This window comes from Chiloscyllium plagiosum, chromosome 10 (genome assembly GCF_004010195.1).
Source record: "Chiloscyllium plagiosum isolate BGI_BamShark_2017 chromosome 10, ASM401019v2, whole genome shotgun sequence".
In the NCBI taxonomy this organism is placed as follows: domain Eukaryota; kingdom Metazoa; phylum Chordata; class Chondrichthyes; order Orectolobiformes; family Hemiscylliidae; genus Chiloscyllium; species Chiloscyllium plagiosum.
Window position 1 is genome coordinate 76477777 of NC_057719.1, and position 23449 is coordinate 76501225.

At 41.6% G+C, this 23449-nt stretch overlaps 1 protein-coding gene across 1 annotated transcript in view; it reads left to right on the plus strand.

Moving 5' to 3' along the window:
• Positions 1-4955: 4955 nt before the first annotated feature.
• LOC122553797 (tetratricopeptide repeat protein 9A) overlaps positions 4956-23449 on the plus strand; it is a 69200-nt gene continuing 50706 nt past the window's right edge. The window contains exon 1 of the mRNA XM_043698134.1: positions 4956-5904. Within this exon, the coding sequence (XP_043554069.1) occupies positions 5514-5904 (391 nt within the window). The 5' untranslated portion in view covers positions 4956-5513. The remainder of the gene's footprint in view (positions 5905-23449) is intronic.

The window sequence follows — 23449 nt, forward strand, 5'->3', positions numbered from 1 at the left end:
CCTGATCTTCATGGATCAGTTGCATTTAGTAACTGAGCCTCTAGGGAGAATACAGATTCTATAAGTAACATGCAAGCTGCTCATCACTATATCAAAAACAGTAATACACCATCGGGTGAACAGAGACATCCTTGAGTTTTTTTCAGAACTCATTAGAGAACCATAAGTTTATTAGACATAGTTATCATGTTAAGTGCACGATTGCCAGAGAGGATTTTTTTTTGCAATGTTAACCATTTCCTTATATTAAATATTCTGTTACTTTAAAGCACATTGTAAGTAAGAGTGACATCACAGTGTAGTACTTATATGAACAGAGCATTTTGCACAGACATTGAGTAGCCACAGAGCCCTGAGTGGTAAATAGTTCATCCAGCATCTTACACAATAGGTATCACTTAGATTTTCTATTTACTAGATATTTAACACCTAAATATTGAATTATAATCTTTAAAGCAACAACAGCAATTTATTATTATATAGCACTGTTAATAATTTATAAAAGTACTTCATAGGAGTATTGTGTAATGGAACATGGCAATGGGCCACGTATGGACAAATTAAGAGAGGTGATCTTATCAGAAATGTAGGTTTTAAGAAGGATCCTGAAAGGAGAGAGAAAACATGAGAAGAAAAATGTTAAAGATGGAAGCCCAGAGCTTTACACCTATTCAGCTGAAAACTCATCTGCCAGTGGTGGTATGATTAAAATCAGGGATGTGCAAGAGGTCAGATTGGGAGCACTGCAGGGATGTGAAAGCATTGTAGGACTAGGGGAGATAAGAATGGGTGGGTCCTTGCATTGATTTGAAGTTTAAGACAAGAATTTTAAATTTGAGGCTTTGCCACATGGGGTGCCAATGTAGGATATTGGGCTTAGTAGTAATGGGTGAGCATGAACTGAAATGGGTGCAAGTTAGGATATAGGTAGCTGAGTTTTGGGATTAGCCTCATGTTTGAATAGAGGGGAATATTAGGTGTTGGTTGGGAAGGCAATGGAATAGTCACGTTGAGAAGTTTAAAAAAAATTTGGTGATGGTTTCAGCAACAGATATGCTGAGGCAGAGACAGAGTGAAACACTATTATGGAGATAGATATGGGAAGTTTTGGTGACTGGGTAGATATGTAGTTAGATGCTCATTGCTTGGTCAAATTTGGATCTAGGATTGCAAATGAGCTGTTTTAAACCTCAGGCATTTGCAAAGGAGAGAGATGGACAAAGTGGAGTTTGTAGTACAGACAAAAGACAGCAGCTTCTGCATTCCAAATTTTAGCTATCATTTAAAAAGTCATTAGAAGGGCCTCATTGTAGTTTCCATGAAGCTTTGGTTGATGGATTTGAGTAATTCAAACTAACAAAGGTCACTTGTTCATAATTTGCCTGACTGTGATAGATAATCACAAATGATGTAGCAGTTGGGACCTTCCTTGCAGATGGAGTAGGAACACCAACAATCAGCCACAGTTCATAATCCTCATCATTATCCGGTGCTAAATGCTTAGAAGCATTTGTGCAGATGTCAAGTGCGGAGGGGATTCATTATGATGCTGTCCACAAATTTAAGTGTTTAAAATTTGACAATTTGATAATGATGAAGTGGCTTGTTCATATTTGTTCTGCCATATGGTCATTACCCCTCACCTCATCACTCTGCACGTTATTACCAGTGATCAGAGTGAAGAGCAAGCAGTGAAGGGCAGCATTTTCACACAAGAAATTCATGATTTTGTATCAAATGCATGTGCCTGCTATTTAAAAGGAGGCATCAATCCACATAAAATAAGCATCAATATGCAGAACAACACATTACAAAGATTCCAGAATATAAACCTTACTCTCACTACCAAAATGAAACTAGTATATTTCAAACATTGTTTCTCATTATCATAGAAATTATTGCAGGGATCAAGATAATCCTGTCCACTATTCTGATGATTTTACATTCTCTCTATTTAAATATCTACCTAGTTTGAATTTAAATAATATTGCCATCCCAATCTCAATATTGTCTTGTGGTGAAACGTTCTATGTTCAAATGATGTCTTACAATAATTCCTGTAATTTTCTCCCTTTGTTCTTTATATTAGTAACATGTTTAATTTTCTTACTGTAAGTAAATAATGCTTCTCTGCTTTTGGCACAACCCTGAATAATGCATAGAAATATAACTAATACTATACTTTATGCAATTTGTGTTAGAGAGGTTTGCAGTTAACTCACATTTGAAATAGAAGATCCACGTTGAGGTACGCAGAACTATCAACATCAAGCATTACATTAGGCTCACAGCTCATGTCACACATAACAGCTTACCTCATGGATCAGAAGGATTATGGGTTACATTGATCCTCATTAAGGACGATCAGCTACATTTGCCAATACTGTACAAAGCAAACATGTTGCACTGTTGCACAGTGACGTAGGGTATACAAGCCAGCAGTAGGTTCAAATTGTTAACTCAGATACCCTGCCTTTAAGTTAGATTCCATCTGAACTATATTCATCTGTATCATTTATGGAGACTGTATATTTTATCCTTCAAAGGAAAGATATGTCACCGATAAGACCAGTCTCTATTGCCCATGAGACATTGATTGTGAGCTGTCTTCTTTAATAGAATTTGGCTTGCTAGGTCATTGAGGAGTCACCCACAAAGATGTAAGTTAGGAGGCAGGTATATGGGAAAGGACATAATACACATTTCTTTTCCCTGAATGACATTAATAAACTAGATTTTTTAAAAAAAGTAATAGTCCTATAGTTCCATGCTCACCAAGACTGCGTCTAGCTTTTCAATCCAGATCTTTTTCCATTTATTTAATTAATAGAATTAGAATTCATGTTGTTTTTGGGTTAAGTCCTGTAACATAATCACTATAGTATCGTATATAGGAATTACCAGTTCATTAGTTAGAAATTAGTTAGCATATGATCAGTGACCAGTTCCAGGTAAAGTAAGGCCTATGACTAAGGAAAATAAACATTTAAGCTTTAACATTGTCATGTCAAAATATGTGATTTTCCAAGAAAAGCACATGATGTGATATGCTTGCCATACATTTCAAACCAGTTTTGGAATTATCAGATGGCTAAAGAGAGATATACTAGAACATACTAGTTAGTAAATTACATTGAAGGTATCTCCCGATACCTTCACTCAGTTATTTTTAAACTGAGTGTTAACAATGATTATGCACCATTTTCTTTATTTGGATTCACGTTCCTGGCAGACTGTCTATTTAATCGCAATGCATAGCTGTCTTACAGCGTTTACAGTCTGGCACTCGATGTCTTTACTACGTTTGGCAGAGACTGGAGCAGATCATCTTTGCAATGAAGATCACGACCATAGCAGCATTTCAGCCAGCCTAATTGCAAAGCGTTGTGGCTCATGCAGAACAGGAGACTTGGACGATCCGAACACTTCTCCACCTGCTGAAGCTCGGCCTTAAAGCTGACACGTGAAGTTTAGGAAATAGATGATGTGGGATCAGCCCAACGAAGTCTGACATCTTCATGTGGAGCTGCCACGCCCGATACCTTAACAGAGATTCTAAACGGTTTTAGAATCCCGTCAGAATAGCAGACAAACTCGTTCCAGATAAATGAACAAGGCGTTTGCACAGTACTGCAAGATATAAATAAGAAATGCATGGAAAGTAGTAGGCTGTAGTTAATTAAATTATGCAGCATATTCAAAACCTGCTACTTAAACTATTGGAAACAAAATGGAATAGAGTGCTAATGGAGTGCAGGCTGGCTTTAAGGTGTCCAATAGATCATGGGGAATGGGACGCAGGAAGAAAACAGACTCAGGTTGTTTATACTTCCAATCTGCTAAAGACAATAAGACAGTCGCTGAGTTGAACTCTATGGACAGCAATAACTGCTTAAAACTGTAAAAGCACAATAAGTCACAGTGAGATCCCATAATTTACCCCTCGACCAGTCACTGACCTTGCTCACTGGTTGGGAGTGAGGACGCTGCAGTGAATTTGAATGCTGTAGGTTATGAAGGGGAGGTGGTTTTTGGTTGAGTGTGGAATGGGGAGGCGGAGGAGGGTATAGCAGGGGGACGGCGAGGTGATGAACGCTGGTGTGATGATTGCCAAGGGGATCAAAAGTGACGGGGAGAAAGCGGGAAAACGGGGTTGAAAAACAAATCAGCCATGACAGGATGGCAGAGCAGACTAGATGGGCCGAATGGCCTAATTTTTTGCTCCTGCGATCTTACGGTGGAGGTGACACATTTAGGGTGGAGCTTGGTCAGGTGAGGGCGTGACTGGGCGGGCACCCGATGGGAACATGACTCATTTCCAAATCTTTGTCCAAATTCATTGCCAGCTGAGCCATTTCCCAACACACAAAAAAACACCAACAGAATGAAAAAGGGGCGGTGGCTGGGGGAAGCAAACTTGCATGAATCTGAGGATGGACACTTCAAAAGCTGGTCTTGGGCAAGAGATGGAGTAGTGTGAAATTAAAACAACCTGCCTCTGGGGGGAGGAGGGAAGGGGGCAAAAGGTAGTGGAAACCGGGAGGGCAGAACTCCCCAACGTTAGACATGAAGAAAACTATCCTCTATTTTGCTTAGAACCCTCTCGCCCCCCCCCCCCCCCCCGGGTTTACTCTCAGTAAGGCTGACCTGTTCCTCTGCCATTCATGCCCATCATTAACATCGGCTGTTCACCCACATCCCTGCTGGCAAAGTTCCATTCCCACTCCCTTAGCCTTTTTCCACCTTTCCCATTGGAACCACCCGGTCTTCTCCCTGTGCTTCCCGCCCCCGCAGCATTAAAATGAAACTCCGTCACTGTGGGGTCTTTTAGCTCAGGGGTACCTAACCTGGATGTGTGTCACAACACAAAGCTGATCAAAAAAAACTTTAATAATTTTAAAAAAAAACTTTTCCGGCCCCCTTCAGTTCTGAAGAAGTCACATTGGAACTCAAAACATTGACTCTCTCTCTCTCTGCACAGATGCTGACAGACCTGCTGAGTTTGTGTGGTGATGTGGAAAACGGGTGATTTGTTTTAGAGGGTGTGGCTGATCTGGTTTATGTGTGTGTATGAGAGAGAGAGAGATTTTTATACCCTGCAGTGAATTCGACCAATCGTTAACACGTCTTAAATGTACGACTTGAAGGGTGATTCGAGGTGCATTTAACCTCGACCCCGCTTCTCTCTCTCTCTCTCTCTCTAAACCGCTTCCAACTCTTTCTGTGATCTGTGATTTGCTTCTGCTCACCTCTCTCGACACTGATCGCTTTAATTAGAAACTGAATCAGGGTTGGATTACGTGTGGATGGTTCCAACTCTTCCGGGTCGACAATGATTTTTTAAGGGGGAAAAAAAACCACACACACATAAGAAGGGCAGATCGGAGTGAGTGGTGGACAATTCCTGCAATCAGTTCTAGGCAGAGAGACGTAAACAGACAAACCAGCCAGCAGAAGGTGTGCTAGCAAACATGAGGTATCGGGTCGGCGCTGGTGGCAGCAGCAGCTAAGAGATGGAAGAGAAAGCGGTGCCTGGGAGCCAGTGCAGCTCCGACGCTGGGCGGCCAGGAGATGCTGGTGGGTTGGGCGCAGGGTCAGCTACTCCCCGGACTGTCTCCAAGTGCGAGCACGGTCAGCCGGACTCCCAAGGCACCCTTCACAGAGCCCTGGACTTCAAGCTGCAGGGCAACCAGTGCTACAAGGCGAAGAAATTCCGAGAAGCCATCGGCAAGTACCACCGGGCTCTGCTGGAGATGAAGGGCTTCCTGGCGGTCACCGACCCCGAGCCGTCCCCGGCTGTCCCGGTGCAGCCTTCCTCCTGCGGGAGGGCGCCGGTCACACTGACCGAGGAGGAGAGGAGGCTGCTGGAGAGTAGCGAGATCGAGTGTTACAACAGTCTGGCGGGTAAGCCTCCCCCCCCCCCCCCAAAAGCCTTGTCCCGCGCAATTTACTGCTCTGTGTGTGTGTGTGTTTGTCTCTCGGAGCCACCTCGCCCAGAGTTCACCCGCTCCTTTTCCAGCCGGGATCAGCCGCCCCCATTCCTTGCTCCTTCAGCATGATATCCATCTGCTGAGGGATGGCCATAATTGATGGCATTTCTGAGTTCGTGGACCCTCAGGTTGGAACTGAAGTACTTCAGGCAACCTTCAACCCCAGATATATTCCAACTACCTGCATCCGTTCCCCTACCCCTGTAACTTGCGTTGCACTGGGATTTGCCAGGACGATATATTGGCTTATCATGTTGTGGAGAGCATGACATCACTGGGTGCAGTTTACACCCAGGGTTGTGAGACCAAGGACACGTTTAGAGGATGTAATACCACAGAAGTGATTCACAAGGATGTTATTCAGGAAAATGCCAGGCTATTCCTTACCCCGTGGACAGCGTGTGCTGACCAATTCCCAAGGGAATATGCTACCGTCCTATAGAAGCCGGAATTCTGCATGTTTTGGAGCTGTAGTCACAGAGGAAGTGGTGGAGGCTGGTACAATTACAACTTTAAAAGGCATAGAGATGGATATATGAATAGGGAGGGTTTAGAGGGATATGGGACAACTGCTGGCAAATGGGACTAGATTAATTGAGGATACCTGGTCACCACAGACAAGTTGGAGCAAAAGGTCTCTTTCTGTGCTGTACATCTCTATAACTGCAGATGCTGGAAATCTTAAACAAATACAGAAATTGGCAGAGAACCTCAGCAGGTCTGACAACATAAGACCATAAGACATAGGAGCGGAAGTAAGGCCATTCGGCCCATCGAGTCCACTCCACCATTCAATCATGGCTGATGGGCATTTCAACTCCATTTACCCGCATTCTCCCCGTAGCCCTTAATTCCTTGTGACATCAAGAATTTATCAATTTAACATCTGTGGAGAGAAAGCAAGGTTAATGTCCACGTCCAATGACCCTTTTTCAGAACTGGGCAGCACAGTGCTGCCTCACAGCGCCAGGGACCTGAGCCCAATTCCAGCCTTGGGTGACTGGGTGAAGTTTGTACCTTCTCCCTGTGTCTGCATGGGTTTCCTCTGGATGCTCCAGTATCGTCCAAGAGCCCAAAGAAGTGCAGACTAGGTGGATTGGCCATGTTAAATCTGGGATTACAGGGATAGGTTGTGGGTCTGCGTGGCATGCTCCTTGATGGGCCAAATGGCCTCCTTATGCACTGCAGGAAGTCTATGATTCTACATCTATATTAAACCCAGCCAGTGATTTGGCACAATATCCAAAGTGGCATATGAAGCAGTTTACAATGTTCACAGGTAATTAAAATAAGCTACCCAAGTATGAAACATCCAATGCAGAAATGCCTCTCTGCCATGTGTGTATTAGGCTAAAAGCAGCCCCCACACTACACTACAAACCAGCCAGCAGAAGGTGTGCTAGCAAACATGAGGTATCGGGTCGGCGCTGGTGGCAGCAGCAGCTAAGAGATGGAAGAGAAAGCGGTGCCTGGGAGCCAGTGCAGCTCCGACGCTGGGCGGCCAGGAGATGCTGGTGGGTTGGGCGCAGGGTCAGCTACTCCCCGGACTGTCTCACCTACTTGCCCACCCAGCCACATTGTCACTATATGCCCAGTAGGTACAGACAAGGACCCCTGCAATTTTGTACAATTTGTAAGCAAGCTTTAATTCCAAGCTCCTGTTATTGACTGGGTATGATCTCCATATTCTGTGCTATGAATATTTCAGAAGAATATATTAGCATAAAGCATAATGGTCTTTGGAGAAAAGAAAACTTAGAAACATATACTCAATCAAAATGTTAGTAAGCTTTTAGAATTAAATGATTGGAGTCTTATACTAATAAATCAATAACTACATATGAAGTAGTTATGTAGTGCTTGAATGCAAACTCAAATTATACCTATTGATCAGTGTTGCCACTTGCATGCAAAATAAATAAACTTTTGATACAAAGAAGCACCAACACATCACAAAGTACTTGAAATATGATTGGTTCAATTTGCTACAGCAATATTAATAGCTAGCCTAACAAGGAAGTTAAAGCTAGTTTATAGATGATAACCAGAGTTAAATCTAGTCAACCATCTTAATTGTCCAAGAGGTGGCTGGCCTGTCAATTACTTGCTACAAGAAGGTACCAAGACAGCTTGTGTCCACAGGCTATTTCTTTTAAAGGCTGCTGCTGACTTTGTACCATTCAATGTCCCTCGTACACATTTGATAGAAAGTTTAGGCTAGCATCTGCCAAATATTTTCCCACTGTGACTCCATTTTGACACTTGAAAATGGTCATGACCACCTTGTTGGTGAGAGCTGAGAGAGTGGGGAACCTGGCTGTTGTAACTTGATGCAAACTCAATGGTGGCCACTACTGCTTCGCATCTCACGATCTCCCTTGGAGTATGGACCTTTGTTTTGGCTTACATCAAGGGTCAACATAAGAACAAAGGCTTTAGGAATAAGCCCTTTGAGTCCACTGTGCTATTCAATCAGATCATAGCTGACCTGGTTGTGGTCTACTTTCTAGAACACTTGGCTTCTTTGTCAACAAAAAAAGCCTTGTAACTCAGGCTTGAATATATTTAATGACCCAGCCTCCACTGCTCTCTAGGGGAAGAGATTTCCACTGACTAATGAACCTCTGAGAAAATAATTGTCCAACAATGTGCAAAATGTACAACTATTGCATGTTTTTGGTTTCTGAACTGGAAAAAGAATTGAAGAAAATCTAAATTTTGCTAAGTCTGTAAGCAGACGGATGCATCATGAGTTGATTACTGAAGTGGTGGTATCCCCAACTCTCAACCATCTGCTGCAAGCATTTTAAAGTAGAAATGTCCCTAACTTGTAGAGAGCAGACATCATCAACCCAGCAGTCATCATGAAGGGAGATTAACCTGCTGGAGAATTCCAAAATCAGTCTGTGTGTGTAAATACCAAATAAAACATTTAAATCAAATCTGAGATTAGACTGTGACAATGAAGAGATTAATTGATGGAGGGACTTTGCAATACGTGCAAGTGTGACATCACACACTTGCTTCTAACAATTGCTTCGGACTTAACACTGCAGCTATAAAATCAGAAAAAGCATAGATTTGCAGTGGAAAATGTACATTTAAAATATTAATGGAAAATCCACAGAATGACTAGAACGCCAATGGAATTCATATAACACGAGAGAATCTTCCAGCGAGCCACACAAATCCACTGTAATCCACTGCTGGTAGCTGTGCTGACTCATACATTTGATAAGGGGAAGTGGTACGATAGAGAAATTCAGTCCGTTCTTGAGGTCTTTTAGAGAGCAAGGTAAGTCTGAATGCAAATTTCAGACTGCAGTTCAATAAAACCTACAAAGTCAATGCAAGCAAAAATCAAGACAGATGTATAAACGGTGGCTAATCCAATATTCTAACCTTGTGTATGCTATCATCACAAGTTAAAATGACCTGAGCCAGTATTGACAGGGACATCAACCACCTGGGGGAAAATCATATCCTGTCTTCATTGTACATTAACTGGCACTTTCCAGTAACAGTGGGAATAGGAATTCTTGTTGGAGGAACGAAGATAATACTTGTGACTTGTGCAGGTGAAATCACCAATCAAATTCCCCTCGCCCTTAAGTTAGCACTGATGTACACAAGCAGGAGGCTGGAAGAACACAGCAAACCAGGCAGCATCAGGGGGTGGAGAAGTCAGCATTTTGGATGTAACCCTTCCTCAGGACTTCACCTCCTGATGCTGCCTGGCTTGCTGTGTTCTTCCAGCCTCCTGCTTGTCTACCTTGGATTCCAGCATCTGCAATTTTTTTGTCTCTACTTAAGTTAGTACTTGCTAGGTGCCAATTCCGTGTGTGGATACCAGTGTTTTACACATTCATTTTGAAAAGCAGAATGTATTTTACAGTGCACAATGTTGCTATTTTAATACTGAGCAGGACTAATTTTCTTAGATTGGAAATGATATGATTAAAAGTGTGTTTGTATCAAATCATCATTCCTCCAGCATTGAAGTCCTCAATGTAAGTTTATCCGCCTTCAGGTCTCTTGCTTCCTTCAGAGTTGCACATAGTTATGTTTTTGTTGGTGTAGCTTGGTTTATATTTTTCTTATTCCCACTAAGTTTTTTTTTGGCCATTATAACTTTATTCAAAAATGCTGAGATCAATTGTATTTAACTCTTGAGTATCCATCATAGTCCTAACATTCTCTATGAAATGTGCCCCTTATCAGTTAAGCTGATTCTGTTGACTGCTAAAGCCACATATTTGCAGGCTAGAAATACCATAGTTTGAAGTCTCTACACTAATGGGATCCAGGTTTGTTGTGGGGGGGGTGTGGATATGGAGAAACAATGGATAAAATGTAGAGGAGTGTTTTCCATTGCTGTGACAAAGGCTTGTGTTGATATAGTCAGCAGGGCTACTGTAGATGGCGCTCTTGTGTCATCTCGCAATCTTCAGCAATGCTATTTGCAATCACCATAATTGTCATCGGGGCAATGGTATTTGTACCCAGAAGGAGGTACCAAGGGGTGAATAAGAATTGAAGTAGTACGCTTTAGCAGGAAAAAAGCACTAGAGACACTTGAAGCAGTAAATTCTCAGGACCTGATCGTCTGCATCCCAGGACTACATAGTTGTGGATGCAATGGTTATGACTTCCCCAGCTTCTAGATTAGGCATTGTGGATTGGAAGCTAGCAACTGTTCCATCAATATTCAGGATGGGAGGTAATGGGGAACATGAAGGCCAGTTATCCTGAATTCCTGAGTTGTTGAGGAAAATGCTGGAATTATTAAGGAAGTCCTAGCAATATACCTTGAATCAATGTGATCAGCCAAATTCAACGTGGTTTTCAAAAATTGTTTCTGAAATTTATTTATTGGTGCTTTTTGATGTACCTATTCAGGAATGTCATAGAGTCATAGAGATGTACAGCATGGAAGCAGACCCAACCCGTCTATGCCGACCAGATATCCCAACCCAATCTAGTCCCACTTGCTAAAGGGGAACAAGTAGATGCAGAATACTTGGATTTCCAAAAGATGTGCAATGAAGAGCCACACAAAAAAAAATGCACAAGATAAGGGCTGAAGAAGTGGGGGTAATATATTAGCAAGGGCAAGTGATTTGGTATGGATAGGAAGAAGAAAGTAGGGATAAGCAGGACTCTGTACAAGAAAGGACAAAGACAGCAGATGTTGGATGATCTTAGGTTGATGCTAGGTAGAAAATGAAAGATCATCCAGAAGAGGTCAGTTAATGCAGAAAGAACTCTCCCTTCCTGAAAGATGGGCAAATTACTGGTTCGCCACATGTGTCAAAGGCATGTTGTCCTATCAAACTCAGTGGGGAATGCATCCATTTCTAAAGGCTGCTTACTTGTTACATTCATTAATCTACTAGGTTGCACGTGTGAACTCATTTTTCTTTCATAAGAAGTGGCCATTGCTGGTTATGCCACCATTTATTGACTGTCCACTTTTTCTCTTGGGAGGCAATTAAGGAAGTAATAGCAAACCACCTTCTTGAATCATTGCACCCCATCTACACCAGGCACATCCACATGCTGTTTGAACGCAAGTGAAAAAATAGTGATATAATTCTAAATTGGGATGATGTGTCTAGGAGGAGAACTTGCAGGTGGTGGTGTCCCCATACAGCTGAAGTCCTTGTATTTCCGTGTGGTAGACCTTGCAGATTTGAAAGGTGGTTTTGAAGGGGGCTCAGGAATGTTGCTGCAGTGCATCTCGTAGTTGGTACACACTGCTGCCACTGTACATCAGGTGATGGAGGAAGTGAATGTTTAAGGTGGTTGGAATGCATGTCAAGTGAGCTGATCAGTCCCAGATTGTGCCCAGCTTCTTGAGTTGTTAAAGTCAGTCATCCAAAAAGGTGGAGCACTTTCCATCTCACTCCTGACTTCTGCCTTGTAGATGGTTGACAGGTAGGAATCAGGGAGAAAACACTCTAGTCATTGGAGTTGTGCCTTGCTCAAAGGAAGATTGTTTTAGGTGTTGAAGAGAATCAACACATATGACATCAGTGGAGAAGTTCCTCATGGTTGTATTCTCAATTCCACCATCTTAAAGTTGTTCCAACAATGACAGGCTTCATGGAGTCAAAACTGAGCTACTTGTCTGAGAACTTCCAGCTTCTGAACTGCTTTTGTAGCCAGAGTACTTATAGTTCCGTTTCTAATCAACATTAACCCCAGGATTTAGATGTCTGTGTGTGCCATAGACTGTCAAAGGAAGATGATTACATTCTGTCTTGTTCTCTTGTTGCCTAATACTTTTGTGTGGCGTGAATGTTTCCTGCTGCTTATCAGCCCAAGCCTGAACATTGCTGGTCTTGCTACATATGGTAACTGACTGCTTCAGCCCACTTATGAAGGAGGGAAGGCCATTGTTGGAACAACTTTGAGATGGTGGAACTGAGAATACTACCCTGAGGAGCTTCTCCACTGATGTCATTCGTGTTCATTCTCTTCAACAACTAAAACAATCTTCCTTTGAGCGAGGCACAACTCCAATGAATAGAGTGTTTTCTTCCTGATTTCTACTTGCAACAATTTTGCTAAGGCTCCTTGAGTGAAAGTGGAACGAAGTGTGAGAGACTGGATTCCTGCCAGTTGTTGCTATGGCAACTGGTCGTCAGTCAAAGCTGTAATGAAAACTCCTGCTTTTTTTTTTAGTTCTTATCACTGTAGATTTAGAGGCTTCAATTAATTCTGGCCAGGGAAGATATGTTTCAGCGCTGTTTGATTAAGATAACGGTTTGTGGGTATCTAGCTATAGTTGGGTGTGAACTTTGAAGGTGAGCTTTAATACCTGGCTAAGGTGCTGATACACTGAAGCTTTGCTACTTAGCCCAGTAGTTGCCATGGAAATTGTGAGCAGCCAATTAGAAAACACTCTGATAAGGTACAGCCATAAAATATGTGCTTGGATCCCTAATAAGATTTTGCATTATATTAAGTGAATTAAAATGCAGTCTTGTTTATTTAAATATTTTCTTATATAATGCACCTTAGATTAATAAGGTGTAGCATTCAAGAATTCAGTCAATGGTATTTTAGCCTTAATTGCAAAGGGTTGGAGTATAAGAATCAGGAAAGGTCACTACCATTTCTGACACTAGTTCTTGAACATTTTAGGTTAAAAGATCCTCTTTCAAATAACGTAGTAATCATGGATTGCATCCAAGTTATAACAGCATAAACTCATACTCATATAATATAGCAGAATTGCATGTCAAGGACATTTTAATAATGTTTTTCAGAAAACAGGTATTCATCTATACATTTCAATGAGATGGCTTTCTCTGTATCTCAATGCATCGCCTATCAGTGATGTAGTGCTTGCCAGTGATACTTGTAAATCACACTATACAAAAGCAAGTGTTTCTTTTTAAGAATAAAAAGGTTCAAACTGCAGAATGGGATCTCTGTAAACATCTGTAAAATTCCCATCACATTTAAAAACAGAATTTGATCTATTTATAGTCTGGTTAAGCAGTGGCTCTGCAGGGCTCAGAGTGACTAATCTGAGAAGCTAAAGATTGATCTGAGACAACTTCTTAAGTTAACCTGCTGCCTGCCCCCAAACCAGTGGGAGAATCTAGAATTGGGTTCAGGATTAGCGATCATCCATTTAAGACAGGTGAAGAGGGATTTCTCCTCTCCAGTTGTGAATTTTAGAATGCTTGACATCAAAGTTGCTTAGGAGTTGTGTCATCAGATATAGGTGAGGCTGAGATACAATTTTTGTTTTAAAATATTAAAAAGCAAGGATTACAGGGAGCAGGAAAGAATGTTTTTAGATTCAGGGTTTATTGTCACATGTACTGCAGTGCAGTGAAAAATGTACAAAGTAGCCATTCCTGGTGCCATTTTAGCCACAAAGGTACCTATGTATAAAATCTTAGGTAGAAAAATAAAGAAATAAGTTTAAAAAGTTCAACACTACAGTTCTTAGTATGGCTAAGCTCAGATCAGCCCTGATATTACTGAGTGATGAAGCAGATTTGAGGGCATGCAGCCTACTTGTGCTCCTATTTCAATTGCTATGTACAGCACATACACTGCCACCAAAATATGATTTAGGAGCAAGAGAAGGGCATTTGTCCCCTCAAGCACATTCTATCATTCAATGAGATCATGGCTGATCATCAGCTCCACATTCTTGCCTACCCCTGGAACCATTGGCTCCCTTGTTGCACCCTCTGCCTTTTAAAAGAATTCAGTGAAGCAAAAAAAAACTCTCATTCTCAGAGCTTCCAAATCTCTTCACAACCAATGAAGTATTTTAGAAGTAGTCACTTTTGAAATGTAAGGAATATGGCAGCCTAGGTTATGTGCTCACAATATTCCGACTCAGTGGTGAGGTTAGTATTTCTTACCCAGCACTTCATGTAGTCTTGAGATACAAAGGATCTCACTGAGCTTACTGGGATGAACTTAAACCTGTGGAGATTCGTGGTAAACCCAGGATGAAGGGTGAAAATGACAAGGACTTGTTATAGAATTTGTTGGGGTTAGGTAATTGATGTCTGGGAGGAGTGTCACAGGCACTCAATGCCTGGACCACTACTACTTCCAATCCAGGATGTAAAATAGTAAATAGCTAGTTAATAAGTGTTGCTCTTGCAGTTAATGTTTAAAACAGATTTTACAAAATGCTGCTGAAAGTGATTTTTGTTGAAAAGATATTAATAATGTTTAAGGATGTTATGTAGGACATTGCTACAATTGTTCTTGTAGATTTATCCATTGCTTATTCTCATCTTTGAGTATTATTTAAATTACGTGGCTGAAAAAACATCTTTTATGTAAACACAACGTTTTAATGTATTAACAGTTAGCCAATTATGATTTCAATAGTTTAAGTGTGTATTTACATATCTATTCCAATCTATGAAAATGATCTGGATTCAGAAATTCAAAGTAATATTCTGGAAGATCCAGTAGAGGCCAAACTAGGAGGACCAGTGGATTCAAAGAAGGCAGCTCAGAAATTACAGCAAGAACTGTGCAAAATGTAATAACTGCGCAGAACAGTGACAAATGAAATTTAACAGAGAAAACAAAACATTTTGCATGTAGCAAAAGGTTACAGTATCATGGAAAATGTAATGATATATTAAACAAATTTAGATTAAGTCTTTCGTCTTTTGGAATGATATATGCTAGTTTTGGTTCTTTCGTATGTACATTCCAGAACTCCTTTAAAATTATGTTCTTAAGATAGCTTCAGCCTTTCGAACAATAGGTGCCATCTCAGCTCAGACAGTGCACTAAAGGTGTGAGGTTAAAGTCTGTTTGTGTTCCAATGTTGAGTCATACTGGTTCTATTTCAAAAGTGGGACTTGCAGAATCTTACATGGATTTATGCAGTTTTTGAGCAAAATAAAATGTAATTCTGCAAGTACAAATTCACCCCATAAACTTATGGGTGCATGTGCAGGAGAGACAGAGTGAGTGAGTTGTACGTGTGTGTGTGAGAGAAAGCTTGGTCAAGTATGTGTGTGAGTGTGATGGGGTATAAGTCTTGAGAGAGTGTGTGCTTGGGTGTGAGTGCAGGGTGTGCATGTGTGTGTGTATATGAGAGAGGGTCTGCGTGTGTGTATGTGTGACAGAGACAGAGGCAGAGAGTGTAGAGTGCAGTGGGGTCACATTTAGTGTGACATGAACCCAAGGTCTCTGTTATGGCCGTCCCCATGGGTACAAACTTGGCTATCAGCCTCTGCTCGGCCACTTTGCATTGTTGCCTGTCTTGAAGTCCGCCTTGGAGGATGGTCACCCGAAGATCTGAGGCCAAATGTCCCGGACTGCTGAAGTGTTCCCCGACTGAGAGGAACACTCCTGCCTGGTGATTGTTGTGGGGTGTCCATTCATCCATTGCCATAGTGTCTATCTTGCCAATGTACCATGCGTCAGGGCATCCTTGCCTGCAACGTATGAGAGAGACCACGTTGACCGAGTCACATGAGTACCTGCCACGTATATGGTGGGTGGTGTCCCCACGTGTAGTGGTGCTATCTTTGTCGATACTCTGACATGTCTTGCAGCGGCTGCTTTAACAGGGTTGTACGGTGTTGTGGTCGTATGTATAGGTAAAGCTAAAAGATCCTCAAGTAATGTCATCGACCAGGTTGAACCTGCCCGACCAACATAAAGTTGGTAATCAATAAAACTGGAAGAATGTTAAATGACAGGGTCAACGTAACAGAAAAGAAGCCAAAAACTGTCATGAGCAAATGCTTTTTGGAATGAGTTGAATGCTTTGATTGGACTGAAACTTGAATAAGGCACTCAGTTGTGGTTGTCAAGACACAGAGAACCTTTTCAAATACTTGACACAAGAGAATGCTCATGAGCCTGAGCTGCCTGGAAGACAGGAGGCACTCCAGCTTTTGAAACTGAAGTTCCCTGAGAACAAACCTTACGAGTGACATAAGGTACTTGGGGAAACAACTGGGAAATCAGAATGTCTTACAATTAACGTTAAATTTGAAATGAAAATGAGATGTAGGTTCAAACATGGGGAGGAAGAAATTAGGACGAATATGGAAATTAGCTGTGCACATGAATAATTGTAATTTGGCACAGGCTTCCCGATAAAGTAATAGAGGATAAAATGTCAGCAAGATTTAAGAAGTCATTAGATACTTAAAATAAGGAGACCTTTAGATATTACTAGATTAATGCAATTGCGTAGATCAAATCGTTCTCTTTTTAATCCAAAAAGCTATCTTAATGCATTATGAATGGACAGGCAGATAAGAATCTGCTTAGGTTTATGGTATAGAATTGCAAGTCTACCAATTGGAGCAAGAGAGTGTGGAATAGAATGGTTTTGTGACAACCATCTCTGAAGTGAGGTATGTGAATAGAAATAAGTGTTGTTCAATTGTATTATAATAAATGAGTTGCTGCAATCAGTACAGTTTAGCATCAATGATATAAAGCCATGGCACCTGCCATGAGAAGGATCTCAGCCAACCCTTCAATTTATTAAAATGTTGCAATTCAGTCGATGAAGAGATAAGTGTTTGTACGTGGGCCTCCCAGCTTTGAGTTACTTTCTTCTATTCACTCATTGACAGCAGCTGCACAGCGTTCTGTTGTCGGTTCCTTGTGTATAGGTTTCAGAAAGGAATTGCTTACCAACACTTTGGAATGCAGCCTGTTCAGTACACATCTCATTAATTTTGGCAGAAGGTTGAGTTTAAGTGGGTAATGTTCCTGTATAAGTGTGAACTATTTGTGAAGGATTGAACACAGGGATATATTGAAAGCCTCCATTGTTACCTTTTGAATTTTTTTTTGTGTTCATCATTTTCTAAAGATGTCTATTTAAACACACCAAACACTACAACTTGTTCTCCTTTCACTAACCCCATTTAGAGCCTGTGATTAAAGGCGGCATGGTGACTCAGTGCTGCCTCACAATGCCAGGGACCCGGGTTCGATTCCAGCCTCCGGAAACTGTCTGCATGGAGGTTGCACGTTCTCCCGTGTCTGTGTGGGTTTCCTCCGGGTGCTCCGGTTTCCTCACACAATCCCAAAATGTGCAGCCTAGGTGGATTAGCCATAGGAAAGCTAGGTTACAGGGAGAGGATAAAGGGATGGGTTGCTCTTTGGAGGAGCAATGTGGATTTGATGTGTTGAATGGCCTGTTTCTGAACTGTAGGGATTCAATGATTAATGCAAATTGTGCTAACACCAAAGCTGACTTAACTCATGGTGTTATTACTCAGCTGATGGTAATACTGGAAATGTCTCAGAGAAATCTGGCCTGATAAACAACAAATTTTTATTTTTCCTTTTTTGTTTACCTTGGACATCAGTCACCAAACCTGGTTACAAAAGGCTGACAATGTAATTCAACAAAAGAACATGAAGGTTTATTACACAAAGGAAAAACACCAACTATGTTACATTATAAAAGAACTATTCAAATAATCTATGATAAACATCAGAAGGAAATGGTCATCCACTTTTCATGAGTGAAACATTTTACAGGCATTAAACTTCAGTGAAGAGCTATCCCTATCTACATCTAAAGTTTCTAATTCAGCTGGCATGGCTGAAACTGGTTTCCTTTTGGCAGATTCCTGCACATTTGCTTGATGCTATTTTCTTCAGTTTCTATTTGCCTCCAAGACCTTTTAAAGCAACCTGCTAACTAAGCTCTCCTGTTGCTTAATGTGTCCCCTCAACCCATGTCTTTCACAGCCTTGTAGGATGTCTTCCTCTCTGTCTCCTCCATGGCGTTATGCTTCTGGAACTTTCTTCACACATTTCTAAAAAGCTCAGCCCTTCTCTTCAGCCCTGACTGCTGATAATAGTATCCCTCTGTTGAATATTCTGTTGGAGTCGGCATTAGTGTTGGGCTCATCTCTTCCTTTTGCTATCCCTGCTGACAGCAAGGCAAGACCAAGAGAATTGGCATGGCTTGTAAGAAGAAGCACACGGGAGACAGTAAATAAGGGGTGAGACAATTGAAGTATAGGAATTCGGATGTCATGCTGACGTTGTACAGGATATTGGTGAGATCTCTTCTGGAGTACTGTGTCCCATTCTGGTCGCTGTGCTATAGAAGGATATTATATTGGAGGGGGGGTTCAGCAAAGATGTACCAGTGTCTTGCTGGGACTGGAGGGTTTGATTAATAAAGAGGGGGCTGGGATATTTTTCACTGGAGTGTAAGAGGTTGACCTTTATAAAGATTTATGAAGTCATGAGGAACATAGATAAGGTGAATAGCAAGGGTTTTGTTTACCTAGGATAGGGAATTCAAAACAAGGGGACATATTTTTAAGGCGAGAGGAGAAAGGGTTGAAAAGGACATAAGGGGCAACTTTTTTATGTAGATAGTGGTTCGTGTGTGGAATGAACTGCCCAAGAGAGTGGCAGATGTAGGTGCAGTTATAACGTTTAAAATACATTTGGGGAAGTATATGAATAGGAAACATTTAGAGGGATATGGGCCAAATGCAGGCATGTGGAACCAGTTTGGTTTGGGAACTTGGTTGGCATGGGCCAAAGGATCTGTTTCCATGCAGTATGACTCTATGCATTCCCAGCCTTTTCACTCCTATTAGGCTTCTGTCAACAAAGCCATCTCGTTGTAGTATGCCAAAAGAGATGGTAAGGAACAAGGTCAGCAAAAACAAAGTTTAGGACCCCCTAATGTGATCTAAACATTCTATCCCAGATAACAATCACACATAAGAACTTAGGTACACCACTTATAGTGATATCTACATTTAAACTGCTAAGGTATAGCATTTACCTAAAAAGAGAAGGGGTCTTAGGAGTACTATGTGATGGATCTGCCTTGGATGACATTAAGTAATCCCTAATTTTGGCCCATTTAATATATTTTTAAAATTACATTATATTACTATTTGAAATTGTACCTTCTAGTCCCCAATTTCAATCCTGCGCTTAAATAAAAACAAGTGTTTGTCTAGACTGTTATCGAAGCACACTTCAAAATCTCCAATGCAGAGAAGAATGAAGCATTTTTACGATCTGTCTCAAAAAGGAGCCACAGCTCCAGCAAAGTTGAAAAATCACTCTGCAGACTTTTGCAAATCCATACCTCGATTAAAATTTTAAACATTCTGTTCTCAAACTCTTAATTGTCAGGATAGCAATTTCTCCTTCGATGTTCCATTTCACCACCATGAGAGCACACAGAATTCTTCCACAACCAGTTTACATTATTTAACATGAAAAGAAAATATGATTTGTTATAATGCATTGCCTTACAAAACCTTTGAGTATGTGTGTGTGTGTGCATGGGCATACAAAAGGTGGGGCAGGTGATCAGGAGAGAGAGATGCAACGTCATATGAAATAAGGCTTTGACCTGACAAAGGACTTGGCAATGTCTGAATGGAACTAGAATTAATTGGTGGAACGTTGGTTTGTTCTGATACATCTGCAGAGTCGCGTTTGCTAGTTCTCCAGCTGGGTGGGGAGGTATGACAGACATTTCTCCCCTTATTGCCCTCCAAAGATTGTCCTTGTTCCTACTGAATGGAGACAATCTCACTGCCTCTTAAGCATTATCTCTGGAGTATAACGAATAGAATAGAATGAGATTTAATGTCACATATACTCCAATGAGTGCAGTGAAAAGTTTACAGTTTGCCAGTTAACAGCGCCATCTTAGGTATAAAGGTACCTAGGTATAGTTTCTTCAGTCACAAGACCTTAAAAGAGAGTAATAAAAAGTCCAGCATTGTAGAAATAAATGTTCAGAACAATAGTCTTCCAGTCCAGACTGTGCTGACACCTGGCCTCCTGTCCACACCGGGCCTTGGCTTCACACCATGCCTGGCTTCACCTCGAAGTTCATGAGGCTGGGTGATGGCTGTGGAATAACCTCGAAACTGGGAGTCCACACTGAGGCCATGCCAGACCGAGGCCGCCATGCCAGGTGAGAGGACCCCTTGGCAAAAGTGAGGACTGCAAATGCTGGAGATCAGAGTCAAGATTAAAGTAGTGCTGGAAAAAGACAGCAGGTTAGGCAGCAGCCGAGGAGCAGGTAAATCGATGTTTCGGGCAAAAGCCCTTCATAACCCCTCGTCATGTCCACACAGAGTCGACTGGGAGCCAGGAGAAAAGGAAAAAGAACGCAAAGAGAATAAGAAAAGGAATAGGTGGAGCAGACAAGCTGAGGCAGAAGCATCCTACTCTGCTGCCATCTTGGATTGGAATCATGAGTGTAACCGCCAAGTAAATAGTCAAATCACAAAATGCATCATGGAACCTAAATAGAGATATCGGTTCTTTATGACTGAATTGCAATATATAACAATTAATTTGCCCCATTCATTGGTATTTCGATTGTGTCTTAATGAGTATTAAATGCTGACCCAGCCAGTAAGGCCCCCTTATTCACTGTCACTAATGGCATTGTTGGCCAACCCACACCAAGTGAACTGCAATGGTTCAGGAAGGGAGCTCACTACTACCTTCTCAAGGGTAGCTAGGGACAGGCATGAAATGATGGCCAGCCGGAAAGGAATAGTGCATTGAAGCTTTGAGACAAAATGTTTGACAAAAGAGAATTTTTAAAGCTATAGAGATAAGATCTAGACAGGAATATGCTCACCTGTCAGATTGCTGAGATCTAAGGCAGAACATTCAAGAGCTCTGCTGTTTCCTCTCCATGTTGACCGTTCAATGTTCCATCGTCTTTAAAGACTCCTGCTCCCATTTGTTTGAAGACTTTAAATAACAGCATCATGACTTACAGCTGGTTGTAAGTGGCTTGACTTACAAGTGTCTATTTAACCAATTCTAAGAGGGTGTGGGTGATCCCTATGAAAGGGAGGAGTGTACTTTTATGAAGAACATTAAGACATCCCAAACAGCCAATGAAGTGTTTTTTGAAATACAGTTACTGTTATAAAGTAGGAAATATAACAGCGAACTTGCACACAGCAAGATCCCATACTGTTGGAATGACCGTGTCAGCTGTTTTCAGGGATGGTGTTTGAAGGATGAAGGTTGGCCAGATCACATTGTCAAGTCAAGAGGGTAGACTCAGACCACACCTGAAAGAGTTCACTGTTTTATTCAATCATGGGTAGTGGGCCTTAGCTGGCTTGGTCAGCAGTTATTGCCCATCCCCAGTTATCATTGAGAAAGCGGTGGTATGATGCCTTCTGGAAACACTGCAGCCTTCTTAAGCCTACCCCCACACGCACAGCAATAGCAAAGGAACAGCAATATATTTCCTAATCAGGATGGCAAGGAGCTTTTGAGAGGAACATGTGGGTGGTAGTGTTCACATGTGTCTGCCACCCTTGTCCTTCGAGATAGTGGTGGTCGTAGGTTTGGAATGTGCTGTTTACAAATCCTTCATGAATTTCTGCAATGTATCTTGTAGATGCTACACACTGCTGACATTGCATCAGTGGTGGAGAGAGCTTTAGATGGTGTTAAGCTTCATGAGTGTTGTTGGAGCTGCACTAATTCAGACGAATGGAGAATATTCTATCACATTTCTGATTTGTGCCTTTGTAGATGGTGGAGAGTCAGGAGGTGAGTTACTTTAGACACATTCCGCTTCACATTGTATGCCCATGTTTCCACGTGTAACCAATGCCTGGATAATAGTTTGTGTAGGTGCAAGTATCCATGGAATATCACTAACCTGACTTTTCCACATACATGTGCTAGTGGATGTTTATGGATATTTTCTAGTCAACCTGTTTAGAGATGTTATTACACATCTCTGGAGCACGTGGGACTTGAACCCAGGCCTCCTGGCTCACAGGTAGAGACATTACCTCTGCATCACAAAAGGCACATTAGTGTATGCTTATATTTAAATATTTGAGCAGACTAGGCTGATTTTCACTGTTGCCATCCTTCCCCCAAGCTGAGTAATGGTAGGTCCAGGTTGCAGCACTCCTACCGCAGACTGGGGCAACTCTCCCCTCTGTATGGTTACCCATGGTGGCCTTTCCAAAATGTATGGTGAACTCCATTGGAACACACACAAATTATTGTCATTGGGAGCAGTCCCTAGAGTCTGCAGCTGAGGGACTGAAGCATTTTGTTCAGGAGCTTGAAGTATTAGCTGTGTTTAAAGAAGAATCTCTGTGAATGTCTGGACAACACATTTTGTTCTCTTCTGCAGACAGTAGCTGTATACACGGCTGTCTTCCTGTGTGTACTCTTCTGTGTCAGCCAAAGGTACAGATATTTAACAGAGAGCTGGGCGCAATGAATTGTGAACTCATGCTTGCTTATGTATTTTAAAAAAAGACACCAGCTCCCCCATGCATGTAATGCCACGGGAAAGGTTAAGTGGATTAGCAGCTTGCATACCATGATGGAAACATTCACTGCAGTGCATGAGAACCAGTGTCCTTTGTTTTGAGTTTTGTTGAATTCCACTGCAAATCACACAACAAAATTCACCTTATGGGTTTGTCACAGGATAAAGGCCATCCACAATTAGGAGAGAGAAGAGCTTCTGGAGTTATTAGGAGTAACGTTCTTGTTTGAATGGTGTGGAGGTGCAGTGTTGGACTTGGATGGACAAAGTTAAAAGTCGCACGACATCAGGTTATAGTCCAACAGGTTTATTTGAAAGTACAAGCATTTGGAGTGTTGCTCCTTCATGAGGTAGCTAGTGGGGCAGAATCGTAGGATACAGAATTTATAGTGAAAGATCATAGTGTCGTACAACTGATGCGATATATTGAACAAGGCTAGATTGCTGTTAAGTCTTTAATCACTTAGCATGGGGATGCAGGTTTTGATTGATTTAATATGTAAATTCCAGAACTTTTTTCAAGTCACAGTCCCAAGATAACATAAGGTTTTATATTAAAAAAATGACATCTCAACTTAGGCAATGCATTAAAGGTGTGAGGTTAGAGTCTGTCTGTATTTCAACCTTGAGTCAGACTGGTCCTAATTCCAAAGTTGGA